Raw genomic sequence first — 13397 nt, forward strand, 5'->3', positions numbered from 1 at the left:
TCTTTATTCTGCAGAACACAAACAAAGATTTTCAGAAGAATATCTCTGCACTATAGGCCCATACAATGCAAGTGAATGGTTACCAGAACTCAGAAGCTCCAAAAAGCACATAAAGGCAGGATATAATTAATTCATATGACTCCAGTGGTGGAACTGGGTGGCACACACATTTTATTCAAGGTGACAGATCTGAGCCATAAGCCATTCAACCTGTATACTTAAATACCAGAATGGATTCGTGGAGGGGCCCTAAAACAGTAGGCAATTTGGGTCTACTTTGTCTCCAATACAAATATCAGTATTCTGCGATGAAAACTGCAAACATCCACTAGGTGGCAGTAATGAGCCGCATGGTGTCAAGTTCATAGATATATATTCGTAGATGCCTCATTCGGCCATCTTGGAGCGGTCAGTAAGTAGAGCTGTTTGAATGCAAGTGAATGAAGGAGATGACTCAGACCGTTGCATAAATTGCTTTTGTGTGGAAACAGTTCATCATGTAATAAAATGACAGACTATGTGCTAATGTTCAGTATGTTTGCCATGATATGTTAATTTCAAGAGGACTTTATTTGGAACATTTTTATCGATTTACTTTCATGTGCTGAGGGACGGTGCTTGACCGTTCCAATATGGCGGACGCGCCGACGTATCGCGGCCCATACAGCTGCTAATGAGGTATCTACAGATAGATATCTATGGTTCAGTTCTCCCGAAATTCTGACGAGACGGAACCCGGATGGACCGCCACATTTGAAACAGATAGGAAAACGGACGTATATTATGTTGTTGTTGTAATCTGCTTTTCAAATCCATAGTACATCTATTGGCGTAAGATTGAATTTATTCTCGTTATTCTGTGTGTTTCTGAACGGAAACTTTATAATAGCAGACGTGTTCGCTATGTTTTGTTGTTATTATTATATGTTTTTGTAAACTTTGCGTATCATTTGATTTGGACAGACGCAGTCCACACAGTTAAATTGTTTCTTTATAGTTACAGACAATGATACACGCCTCCAATGTTATATAATCCTCATGTACAATTATATTATTAATATCATCTAATGTTTGTTTTTTTATTAACTTACTGCTGTCATTTTAGCCAATAACGTATTGAGAGCATGAATCCCTCAGAGCGTTTCTTTGCAAAGCTCCGGAAACTGACTGTTTATCTGGAGGCTGAAAGCACCAGTCTCCTGCATGCAAGTCAAAACCTCAAAGATGATGACGACGACGGTAAGTCATCAGGAAATGTCACTTACTAAAAACAGTCCTGTGCTTTCTTGGACGCTATACCATGAAACTACCGTTTATTATTATTATTATTATTATATATATATATATATATTGGGCCTGATCTAACATGATGCTCATGTAAGTACCTTGTAAAATACCATGGTACTTGAATTTCAGTTCCATGGTGTAAATGCCATGCTATAACCATCACAGTATCAATAGTAATAGCCTACCACAGTATTTTATGTAGCCTCATCATATGTTTAAAATATAATGTATTCATTGACTGGTTTATGTGTTCTGTGTTCTTATGCAGAAGAGAATGGGGCTCAAGCACTATACCAGCTACACTCTGAAGTCAGAGCACTGAAGGTATGTGTATGCTAATTTATGGTGCATGTTTTCAATATTTAAATTTTAACATGTTTTTAGGGGCTACATTTAACACAAAATAAAACTTGCAAATATGCAGCGGCAAGTTCAGGATCAGGTGGCCACACATGATGCATTGAGTACTGAGCTCAGGACCTTCATCAAAAAATGTTTGGTGTTGAAGCAGAGGACCACAGAAGACATTGACAGACTACAGAAACATTATGAGAAATATGGCTACAGACCTCGAAAAGCAACACTGGGAAATTCAGGTACATTTTTATTATAGTCTTCAAGAATGTTCAGGATGACTTTTCAGTGCTGCCTCTCTTTTGCTTGTGCACCATTTTCTGAACCCTAGTCAATGAAAACAATTTTTTTCTGATTTGTGCAAGTGTAGGTCTAACTAAATTTCATTTTGTACAGGCTGCTTGTTGCCATCTATCGTGTTCTGTGGTGTGGTATGTACTGTGTTAAAGGAATAGTTCACCCAAAAATGAAAATTCTCTCATCATTTACTCACCCTCATGCCATCCCAAATGTGTATGACTTTCTTTCTTCTTCAGAACACAAACAAAGATTTTTAGAAGAATATTTCGGCTCTGTAGATCCATACAATGCAAGTTAATGGTGGCCAGAACTTTGAAGGTCCAAAAAACACATAAAGGCAGCATAAAAGTAATCCAGATGACTCCAGTGTTTTAATCCATGTCTTCAGAAGTGATATGATAGGTGTGGGTGAGAAACAGATAAATATTTAAGTCCTTTTTTACTATAAATTCTCCTCCCTGCCCAGTAGGTGGCGATATGCATGAAAAATGTGTGTCTGCAAAAAAAAAAAAAAAGAAGAAGAAGAAGAATGTGACAGTGGAGATTTATAATAAAAAATGATTAAATATTGATCTGTTTCTAACCTTCACCAATCATATTGCTTCAGGAGACACTGATTAAACTACTGGAGTCTTATGATTACTTTATGCTGCCTTTATGTGCTTTTTGGATCTTCAAAGCTCTGGCCATTGTATGGACCTACAAAGCTGAGATATTTCTCTAAAAATCTTCATTTGTGTTCAGCAGAAGAAAGAAAGTCATGCACATCTTTGATGGCATGAGGATGAGTAAATGATGAGAGAATTTTCATTTTTGGGTGAACTATTCCTTTAAGCTGAATTCTCCTTTATTAGAATTCTCACTGTTCTAGAGACGAATGGTACAAAAGAGGTAGGGGAGCGAGAAGAGCTGGATAAGACTGATGCAGCACAGGAACATGAAGAGATGGGACATGGGATTTATAAAGAGGGCCATGAATCAGAGACACCTGAGAAAATGCCGCCACCTTCTGTCAGCCAGCTGCTTACTCCAAAGCTCTCAGATTTTGGCCTTTCCGCACTCCATTTTCAAAGAGTGGTTGGGGAAGCAGAGCCACTACAGAGTACCGCTCCTGTCCCAGCTGTGGCTCTGTCACCACCACCGTTTGTCATGAACATGCAGCCACAGCCAAAGACACCAAAATGCTCCCTGCGGATGGACGAGGATGCACCGACCCCACGACTAGAGGACTTTGGCATCTCTGAGTATACTATGTGCTGGAACAATGATTTCACCCTGGATCTGTTCAGCAAGAAACCACCAAAGGCCAGCAGGTATGCTTGAATCACTTTGCCTGTTTGTGAATTTCACATCCAGAAATGTCGTTATCATTTTGTAACTGTTTTGCTTCTGAAAAGACTAAATGTACCACTTTGAGAAAATGCTTCATATTTTTGAAGTCACAAAATAATTTAGCTTTATGATTTGAAGTAACATATTGTTGTATTTACACATTTGTATTTTTACAACTGCCATTTTTCGCAAAATTTCGAACTAAATGTTTTAATATACTGTAATCCTCCAGAAAGTCAAAAAATGATGCAAAATATACTATTTTAAGTGAATATATTATTAAAGCGATGGCAAGTGTTGTAAGATTACAGAGCTCTGCATATTATTGTGACTGCTGTTAATTGTAAGTAGTGGGCTATATGCATTAAAGTTTTTTTTGTGTTTGACTTTTCACAGCAAAACAATGGAGAATGATCAGAAACTCCCTCATGCCTTCTCCACTCTCTCTTCTGTTCCTAACAATGGTGTATGCAATGGTAAATAATTAGTTAAAACACTGTAGACTTCTTTGATTTTCTTTTTATGTTTGATCCGTCTAATTCAGCAACATGATTACTGAACATGCAACTGAACTGATAACAAAAGAGATGTTTCTAAATTTTTATTTTTAACTTGCATATTTCTGTTTGAATTTTTCAGAGAGTTTGGAATCCCCAGAGCCTCCTGTGTTTTGCACACCAGGATTTAAGATTGAAAAACACAGGGTCCCATCTTCTCCACCACTGGATAGACAGAATAATCTTGATTCTACCCCTCATCCTAATAACTGTCCTACCCCAGAGTTCCCCACATTTGAAACGCCTTTTGTCAGCAAGCTCTTAAAAAAGGTGTTTGTTTCTCAACGTAATGTGTCCCCTCATTTTAATCTCATAAGTGTCCTCAAGTGTAACTCTGTCACAAGAGACTTTACTGTTGTTACATACATTCTCACAGGTTTTTTTGAGAATGACAAAATTTAAAATCCATTTGTCATTTATCATGTCACTCCAAACCCATAGGACATTCTTCTGTAGAAAACAAAAGGAGATCTTTAAGGAATAGTTCACCCAAAAATGAAAATTCTCTCATTTACTCACCCTCATGTCATCCCAGATGTGTATGACTTTCTTTCTTCTTCAGAACACAAATGAAGATTTTTAGAAGAAAATCTCAGCTCTGTAGGTCCACACAATGCAAGTGAATGGTGATCAGAACTTTGTAGCTCTAGTGGTTAAATCCATATCTTCAGAAGCGAGATGATGGGTGTAGGTGAGAAACAGATGACAGTTTAAGTCCTTTTTTACTCTAAATCTCCACTTTCACTTTTACATCTGAAAGTCACATGTGGTGCCTGTTTAGTTTCACTTTCACATCTGAAAGTGAAAATTAAAGTGGATATTTAGAGTAAAAAGGACTTACATTTTTATCTGTTTCTCACCCACAGATATGGATTTAAACACTGGAGTCATATGAATTACTTTTGTTTCCTTTCTGTGATTTTTGGAGCTATAAAGATCTGATTACCATTCACTTGCATTGTATGGGCCTACAGAACTGAGATATTCTTCTAAAAATCTTAGTTTGTGTTCTGCTGAAGAAAGTAAGTCATACACATCTGGGATCCGTATCATGGCTGACCCTGCACTCTGACCCCAGCTTAGCTGGGATATGTGGAAAAAAAGAATTTCACTGTATATGTGCAAATGTATAATGTGTGATAAATAAATATAATTAAATTAAATTAAGGATGGCATGAGGGTGAATAAATGATAAGATAATTTTAATTTTTAGGTGAATTATTCCTTTAAGCAGAATGTTATCCTTTGTCACCTCTCATTTTCATTGTATGGTATTAAGATGCAATGATAGTGAATGGTGACTGAGGCTAACATTTGGCCTAATATCTCTTTTTGTGTTCCACAAAAGAAAGAAATAAGAGTGAGTAAACTATGACAGTCTTTATGTTGGGGTGAACTATCCCTCTTAATGTTTAATGGTTCCACTCAACTTATGCAATTATTGTATCACAGGAGGCCAGAGAGGGAAAAAGTGTCAGGTCTGTGGGTTTACTGGAGGGCAGCTTTCGCTTACCAGATCTCTCAACCACAGACAGAGCGCCTTCGTTTGATGCTCCAGAGATGCCAAAAATCTTAATTTATGAAGAGGAAGCCATGCCTGAGATGCCTACTCTGCACTCTCATTTTGGGTGTTCTCTTGCTTCTGTAAGATCTCATGAGACTGTATTAAACCTTAGATGCTATAACAAACCTTATAAATAGATTGATTTCATTGATTCTTCCTTTAACTGTTAACAGAAACCTGCATCTGGTGAAAGTCTCCCTGGGAAGAAGATGGGGGCAGGTAATGTGTTAGAGCTGAAGCAGGCTACTGTTCCCTTGCTGGAGACTGAAGATGGCCACAACCAGGACTGGTGCCTTTCTACCCCAAAAATGAGAATGACGTTCCATACGGAGCCATGCACACCAGAGATGCCTGATATAAGTTCAGTCACACAGGATATCTTAAAAGTGAGTCACAATTTCATCATCCTGAATTGGCCATACTGCAAATTGGAATTTTGATGTGAATGAAAACATGTTAAATATATGATTGTGTGCAATTCCTTTTCCATTTTAGCTTGTGGCTCAGTGCAAGTCTTGAGCGGCCACTACTGGATCTGTGCTGCTGAGCTCGAAGACTGGCTATCAAATAGTGGCACCAAAGAGAGAACTGCAGACATTAGTCTGCTGCTTCATGACAGTAGTCATACCCCAGTGTTCAGCTGACAGTTTATTTGATAGACACTTTTAAGCAACATTCTGAAAAATAATAAGTCTATGCAAAACAAAAAGTTCATAGCAGTGACTTGCTTAAACATGAGGAACTGACTGCTTTGTATTAAATATTAAGCAATTAATGAACTTAATACAAATACTTCTATCTTGTTGCACTGATTGGCCAATAAAATTCCACAACTTTTCCAGATGTTTTTGATCATATGAAAAAGGATTTATATATATAATTTTATGTATGAAAATAAATTGCTAAAGAAACGTAAATATATTTTTAGCTTTACTTAATTTGCATTAATGTGTACAACACAAAATATCAATTATAAGCTGAACTTCGAGTGATACATAAAGTAATCTAATAATTGTGAGTTCCTTGAACTTCTTTGGCTTAAAATTAAGATTTTAAATTCTACTAACTTAATTGAGTACAGAACTAAGATTGTGAGGAATACCCATAAGTCCTTGTGCTTGAATAATTTAAGCATGTTTGTTTGGTCAAAAGGAACTTATTGGGGCATTTAATTTGTTATTAAGAATTCATAAAGAGCTCTTTTTAGTATTATTGATGTTGTTTTACTGTGTGTAAAGTCACCATAAAATAGATTAGTGTTCCATTAGTGGTCAACTTGGATCCTGTTCTATCCGTGTAATTTTTCCATGTACATGTGACTGCATTGTTGAAGTGTAGCATTATGTGCTCTTCACTGGGGAATCAAGTCTATTGACTGACCTCAGTCATTATTTTATTTTGAGCCATTTAAAATAAGTAGAAACAATGATATAAATGTTCATTTAAAACAACATGCTATTAGTGAAATCTTATTCACGTGACGTATTTTTACCCCTTAAAGGCTTTTGTATTCTGGGGGATACAAACATTTAAGAGGCTGGGGAGAGCAATGTCTGTCAATTTTTTTGTGAAAAATATTGAAAAAGCGGTCCCTACAAACTCTGAGGACATCACTTTGTTTCTTAAGTCTGGCATCAATTCACAATCTTTAAAAGTAAAATGGCAACATTTTTTTTGAGAAGGCAGCTGACCTCTAGGTAAATGCTCGTATCTTTTCAATATTATTTTCATGATTTCTACAAGCTGCACAATTCAAAATAAAAGCAATATTTAAAACATAAACAATGGAAATATATTATGTGGGTCCTAATGTGTTGGAAAATAGCAATTAATTAATTTTAGAGGTACCTTTAAGTAAATAAAGTTAAATGAACTGATACATGTGTATATCTAACAAAGGTTTTCTAGTTGTGCTGACATAAAATGACCACAAGTTGAAATGACTCAAGAAGCATGATGCAAAAATACTACATATATATTTTAAGTAAAGCCAACACAATTTTTTTTTCAGTGTAGAAAGCCTGAACCTTAAAGGGATGAGGGCTGCTTAGTGACCCTTTAGCAAAAGCAGAAACTTTTAAAAACCACTTTTGTTTTGATAATCAAATGTGTCTTTGTAAAAAAAAAATGGTATTGCCTCAGTAATTTAAATGAATTGTTTCTATGACAATTTCAATCACTACAGGTTTAAGAACTGTTGTTCTGCCAAGTTTTGACTCTGAACTCTGCTGAAGTGTTGTTCATTGAAAGACTGGGTTTCTTTATTGATCCCAAAAACACGTTTAAACATGTAGACAAGAGACAAAATACTGGAGAAAAAAAAAAAACAGTATTTATTCAACATTTGTTATGGAAGGCATGGTCACAGGACTAAAACTAAATGGTAGATCTGGTATAAATCCCCATGACGAATGTAAAATAAATGAAAAAGAATCTCTACATAATCTCCAAACTCAAATATTTGCTCAATTCTGCTTCTGGAGGTAGACCTTTAGTTCTAACATTACAAACAATTGAATGAACCAGCTAATCAAGGTCTTACAATGCACATGCAAAGTAAAGGCAGGTATGTTAGAACAGGTCTAGAACAAACTCTACAGGAATGTAACCCCTCAGAATCAGGGTCCCAAGTCCCAATCCATTTCAGGAGGGTCAGTAGGGTCTCATGCGTCCTTGAATAGGAGGTGCACGGTTAGGCGGTGTGATGGCAATGTCAAGGTAATCTCCAATCTGAAAGCGTTGAGACTGAAGTGTCATAGAGTCATCTGCACCTTTGCGTCCCGAAACTGTATTGCCGATCTCTTTAACCCTACAACAAAACCAGCCAGGTTTATTCAGACTCACAACAGCTGACTAAAGAACAACCCACAGATGAATTTTGTTAACATTACCTGTACATTTGTCGCTTAGGATCAGGGTAAACAATGGCAAATCCAAAATGTGTTCCTTTCTTTCGAGCTTCTGGATAGACCTCTTTCACTAGACTTGTCAATTCTTTCAAAGTAGCATCCATCCTGTAAGCAATGCAGACACTATTCATGATCATACAGTTCTTTCGATTTACAATATACTGTAAATTTAACATTGCTACGCACCAGGTGTAAATCTGTAGCTCGCTAGATGGCACATTTCCCCGGGCAAACTCGTCTATGCGATGATGCCTGCCGTTGTTGGTGGTAAACACCCTCAGGAGAAGTGGGCATGTCTGAGGAACACACACACGGAGAAATTATTGTTGCTTCGTTCAGGGACGCAAACTTATGAGAGATGAAAAAGGTGAGAAAGCCACAATAGGTGTTTCAGATGTATATTTTCAGTTGATTTGTTTGCTGTATTTAAAGCTTTTGTGTGTGTGTGTGTGTGTGTGTGTGTGTGTGTGTGTGTGTGTGTGTGCGTGTTTAAGCTTAAAGTAACCCTTTTAAGTGATTTTAATAAGCAAAATGAAAATTTCACCAAAAAATGTAGGCAAATTAACTTCACAAAAGGTGACAAATTGAAAGGAGAGTAATTTGCATCCTAGTTCGAAACATAATCTTAAATGCAGCTGAAATAAAAAATAAAATAAGAGACAGTTTTTACTTAAACGTTTTATAAAAGGCCATTACAGTTCCAGTTGGCGCTACACGCAAAATACATCGTTGCCACAAACTACAGCGCTTTGCGCCCCCTTATATATAAACGAATCGCGTTTGTAGTATCGACAGCTGCATTGATTATAATGGCAGCATTTTATTTATGCATCTACACCCAGTGAAGTGAAATGCGTTCATACGTTTTATTCTTTAGCTCTTAATATAGCAAATTAGCTTAGCATGCGTGACGCTATTTAACTTGCGTCGTTCGTGCATAAACCAGTAAATAAAAACAAACCTTTTCTCTGTCTACTGGCTTTTCTGGCTCTTTTTTGATTTCCTCTTGTGTCACCCTGGATTCCACAGCCATTTCAATCCAATTTTGTTGGAAAGTAAACGTTGAATCGACGCTCACACCGCCAGCAAATGTGTGATCTTGGCGCACTGTGATGAAATCACTAGAGACTGATCACAGCCCACCGTTGACGGCACTTCAAGTGACGTCATAAACTCGAGCCGCCCAACGCCATTTTGGGAGTCAGATTGTAAATATTACAAGTGAAGAAAAGCGCATAGGTCCACATATTTAGTGGCCTTAACATGGTTCACACGTGTGTAGTGGCTGGTTGTAGAAATAGGAGGACTCCTGGGACCACATTATCCTTCTACAGATTTCCACGGGACCCTGCGCGGAAAAAGCGGTGGATTGCTGCTGTGAATCGAGAGGGATGGGTGCCAAACGAGGGAAGTAGACTCTGCAGCACTCACTTCATTTCAGGTATGGTTATAAAAAAATAAAAAAAAGCACACTGTCAAATGTGATGGCTAGGCTGTGCATTAACTTTTATACTTTCCCAGTACTATAAGAGAAATAAAGGTGGTTATGAAAGATCATGGGCGTAAGAACAACTTGAAAAGTGTGTGGGGTGCATATTTAGGCATTAATCTTTGTAAAGTTGGTCTAATAATAATCTTTCAGACGAATGTACAAATTTCTAGTAGTCTGGGGCATTTTATTGCTCACAGTGTACCCCATCTGATGCACGTAATGCAGAACAATGTTAACTATTGTGATAAACTTTGGGTTATAGATAGTGATAGACCAATATATCGGAAGATGCCGATAATTGCAAAATGGGCAAATAACAGCTGACTAATTGGCCTGGCCATTATATCGGTCTATCACTACCTATAACCTAAAGTTCAGCATTATGGTTAAGTTAACATTAATGTTGACTGTGTTCACTTGGGCGATTATGAGAGTCAATGGAGAGTCAAGACTTTCTTTTCCAAGGTTTTTCTTTTCAAGTTTATGCAAATGAGTAAATATTCCACAAAATAAATCTCATCTCATTTGCTTTTGGTAAATTGTGTTTTGTTTATCTGCATTTATATCGGCCAACCTGCTCTTCAGATAATGCATTGGCCATTGAAAAACCCATATCGGTCGCCCACTAGTTATAGGTTAAACATATTTTTGTTGTATACATATGTATTCCTGGAGCGAAGCTATGGCAGTTAAGTTAAATGTATAATCTCTTCATATTATGAACACATTTACATTTATTCATTTATCATACACTTTTACCCAAAGCGACTTTACAACAATTTGTTCCTGTACAATTTACAGGAAAACAAGTGAAGAATCCTAGATCTCCAGACTATGTACCTTCAGTTTTCACTTCAGCGCCAATGTCCCCAAATATGAAGGAAGCAAGTGTCTGTGAACTTTATGATAAACAAGAGGCACAAGTGGAGGCAGCCAATGCTTTGCTCTTCTTACAAGGACAAGGACGTTTCTTGGAGGACCATGGCCAGATCCAAAGTCAAGAAGAGCCAGAGAGTGTTTTCTCTTCACTAAGCAGTTGTGATGAAGAGGAGGATGATAATGATGAAGATGATGACAAAGAGGAAGAAAACTCACTGACAAGTATAAGCCCAGGAGGAGGAAAGCCAGTCAAAAACATCTCCACCAAGTCCCCCGACTATGGGACCAGTCTTGAGGCCCTTAAGAAAGAGAATATGGAACTGAGGGAATCATTAGAAAAGATATCTCTCACTGAGGCATCATTCAGAAATGATCCAGAAAAGGTCAGATTCTATACAGGATTGCCGAACTATTTTGTATTCGAGACGGTGATGTTGCTTCTTGTGCCCCACATTAAAGGGGACAAAAATGCGAAACTTTCAAAGTTCCAGCAACTACTATTGACACTTATGCGACTAAGGCTTGATCTTAAAAACCAAGATTTGGCCTATCGTTTTGGGGTGAAGGTTGCCACGGTGACCAGGACTGTCCACCGGATTATTAACATAATGTTCGTCACCCTTGTGCCCACTACTGTTTTCTGGCCTTCTAGAGTGGAGCTCAGGAAAAATCTTCCTGCATCTTTGCGCTCCACATACCCAGACTGTGCAGTGATTATTGATTGCTTCAAGGTGTCTCTGGAAAAAGCTGTCAGTGTAGATGTAAATCAACAGGTTGCATCCACAGCATCAACTGTGCCCACTCAGTCCACCCAGTCAGCCATGGTAGATGAGTTGAAGTATGTGATTGGTGTTGCTCCACAAGGTGTGGTCACATTTGTCTCAAGGGGAACACCGGGTCATGTCAGTGACAAGAATCTAGTAGAGAGTTGTGGCCTCCTCTGTAAGCTCCTTCCAGGTGATGTTGTGCTGGCTGAGTGTGACTTCGACATTGGGGACTTGGTGGGTGCTTGCAAAGCCGAACTCAAAATCACTAGTAGAAACTACATTGAAAGTAGCCAGAGTGGTCAGGATGGAGAAGATTCCTTACTTTTCAGCACATTTTCAGATAAGGCGGATGTTCACCGGCATGTTGGACGGGTAATAGAAATGGTCAAGAGGAGATACTCTATGTTGACCGGACCGGTGGAGAGTCCCTTCACAGTCATAGATCGCACTACCAATGTGAACACTTTCGATAAGATCGTGCAGGTTGCCTGTGCCTTGAATAATCTGTGTATTTCTGCTGCTCCCCTGGAGTGATCTCTCACTCTATGAAATACAAGTTTCTCAGCTGTTTAAAAGTGATCTTGACCTGTATATTGGCTAAATGCACCTTTATTTTTCCCAATGTAAGCAGAACACTTTACCTCGTTTGTCTCTGTTGTTAAAGGGGGATTTGAACATTTCTAAGAACATTTTATGCAACCTAAGGACCAGTTTACACTAAACATATTCATCGGGCTCAATTCAATGGACTGTCTACTGTTTCTCTCTTTGTCTCATTTTTTATAAGGAACTTCCTTATTATCTAGTCTCTAGGCTGACTTTGTAGATCCTCTAATTTGATAAATCATTCCATCCATAGCTTAAATTTAATCTGGTATTTTTAGGAGAGCAGAGGCTGTATGCTGAGAATTTAAAATATTCTAGTCACTGAACGAGACATCTCTGCTAGAATAGTCATATATTAGCTGCCTTTAGGTTTCAGTGCCTTCACCTGTGTAATGCCTATACAATATTTTTTTTTTTTTTTTTTTGCTGTATAGATATTTTTGCATTAAATCAACAGTCCTTTAGTGCCTTGATGGCCTTACATTGTACCACTCTACCATGTATTGTTATTGGATGTTAGTACCACAACATTACAAATTAGTTATTTGCATTCCTATGTGATTGATGTTGTTTTAAATCAACACATTATCATTTAGCATGATATATGTACTCAAATATTTTAGCCTATTTTTTTTAAGATTTGCGCATTTCAATTTTTTAACAGTATTCCATCAAATTGAGTTATCTTCAACAAAAATAAATGATTAAAACTCATTAATTTCAATTAGTTAAAGATTACTCTATTTAATTTGATGGAATTTTGTTAGAAACTGAAATTTTGCCTGACATAATGTGTCAGTACTGTTTCCCCAGCTATCACTTAACTTTGTTTGTGTGTTCTGTTTATCTATATGTGGTTTGTGAAAGTGATTATGCTTATTTTGTTTAGTTTTTTTTTACTTGATTTTTGTTATCAAGCTGCTTTACTCATGTGTCCTGTGTGCAGATTTCACCAACATGACTGGAATATAATGTAGGCTACCATCCTGTTGTATAACATGTATGAATATGTCTGTCCATAAACTGTTGAGTACTTGTTATTTGGATGAATTTGGACTTTTGTTACTCTTCATTCATTAGAATTTCATTAACTTGAGTCAGACACAGTACATTTTAATTTTGCATAAACTGTTTATGAGTCATTGTCATTCACCAGAACATGTCAGATATCTTAAGCAGAATGTTTTGTCTCATAAAAGGTCTGCCTGGTTTAATTATGTTATATTGATGTGGTTTCCTTTGGGACTTGAGACTTACATGACTGATTGAAAGACAAAATACCAAAACCTGATCAAACAACAATGCCCAGTGGAGAATCTCAATTAAACACAAGTTTATTAAGGTTTAAAA

At 37.3% G+C, this 13397-nt stretch overlaps 3 protein-coding genes across 3 annotated transcripts; 2 read left to right on the forward strand and 1 right to left on the reverse strand.

The window, feature by feature from the left end:
- The first annotated feature begins 378 nt into the window (after positions 1-378).
- On the forward strand, positions 379-6232 carry LOC127448580 (spindle and kinetochore-associated protein 3-like). Its single transcript, XM_051711236.1, has 10 exons — positions 379-831; positions 1106-1239; positions 1556-1611; positions 1712-1883; positions 2813-3254; positions 3670-3749; positions 3913-4100; positions 5283-5474; positions 5568-5780; positions 5890-6232. Exons 2-10 carry the CDS (start codon positions 1125-1127, stop codon positions 5911-5913), a joined length of 1482 nt encoding a protein of 493 aa, XP_051567196.1. The 5' UTR covers positions 379-831; positions 1106-1124; the 3' UTR covers positions 5914-6232.
- Positions 6233-7628: 1396 nt separating this feature from the next.
- LOC127448589 (histone deacetylase complex subunit SAP18-like) lies at positions 7629-9431 on the reverse strand. Its single transcript, XM_051711246.1, has 4 exons — positions 9265-9431; positions 8490-8599; positions 8286-8408; positions 7629-8203 (listed from the first exon to the last, which is right to left on the reverse strand). Exons 1-4 carry the CDS (start codon positions 9334-9336, stop codon positions 8047-8049), a joined length of 462 nt encoding a protein of 153 aa, XP_051567206.1. The 5' UTR covers positions 9337-9431; the 3' UTR covers positions 7629-8046.
- Positions 9432-9498: 67 nt separating this feature from the next.
- On the forward strand, positions 9499-13248 carry LOC127448579 (uncharacterized). Its single transcript, XM_051711235.1, has 2 exons — positions 9499-9744; positions 10597-13248. Exons 1-2 carry the CDS (start codon positions 9567-9569, stop codon positions 11973-11975), a joined length of 1557 nt encoding a protein of 518 aa, XP_051567195.1. The 5' UTR covers positions 9499-9566; the 3' UTR covers positions 11976-13248.
- Positions 13249-13397: the final 149 nt, after the last annotated feature.

The sequence above is a fragment of the Myxocyprinus asiaticus genome, chromosome 11, assembly GCF_019703515.2.
Source record: "Myxocyprinus asiaticus isolate MX2 ecotype Aquarium Trade chromosome 11, UBuf_Myxa_2, whole genome shotgun sequence".
Taxonomy (NCBI): Eukaryota; Metazoa; Chordata; class Actinopteri; order Cypriniformes; family Catostomidae; genus Myxocyprinus; species Myxocyprinus asiaticus.

Coding starts and splice junctions, on each gene's coding strand:
- LOC127448579 (XM_051711235.1), top strand. CDS start 9,567: ATGGTTCACACGTGTGTAGTGGCTGGTTGTAGAAATAGGAGGACTCCT. Junction 9,745..10,596: donor CAGCACTCACTTCATTTCAG/GTATGGTTATAA, acceptor TACAATTTACAG/GAAAACAAGTGAAGAATCCT.
- LOC127448580 (XM_051711236.1), top strand. CDS start 1,125: ATGAATCCCTCAGAGCGTTTCTTTGCAAAGCTCCGGAAACTGACTGTT. Junction 1,884..2,812: donor AGCAACACTGGGAAATTCAG/GTACATTTTTAT, acceptor TCACTGTTCTAG/AGACGAATGGTACAAAAGAG. Junction 5,781..5,889: donor TCACACAGGATATCTTAAAA/GTGAGTCACAAT, acceptor TTTCCATTTTAG/CTTGTGGCTCAGTGCAAGTC.
- LOC127448589 (XM_051711246.1), bottom strand. CDS start 9,336: ATGGCTGTGGAATCCAGGGTGACACAAGAGGAAATCAAAAAAGAGCCA. Junction 8,600..9,264: donor AGCCAGTAGACAGAGAAAAG/GTTTGTTTTTAT, acceptor TGTGTTCCTCAG/ACATGCCCACTTCTCCTGAG. Junction 8,204..8,285: donor CCTAAGCGACAAATGTACAG/GTAATGTTAACA, acceptor GTTTTGTTGTAG/GGTTAAAGAGATCGGCAATA.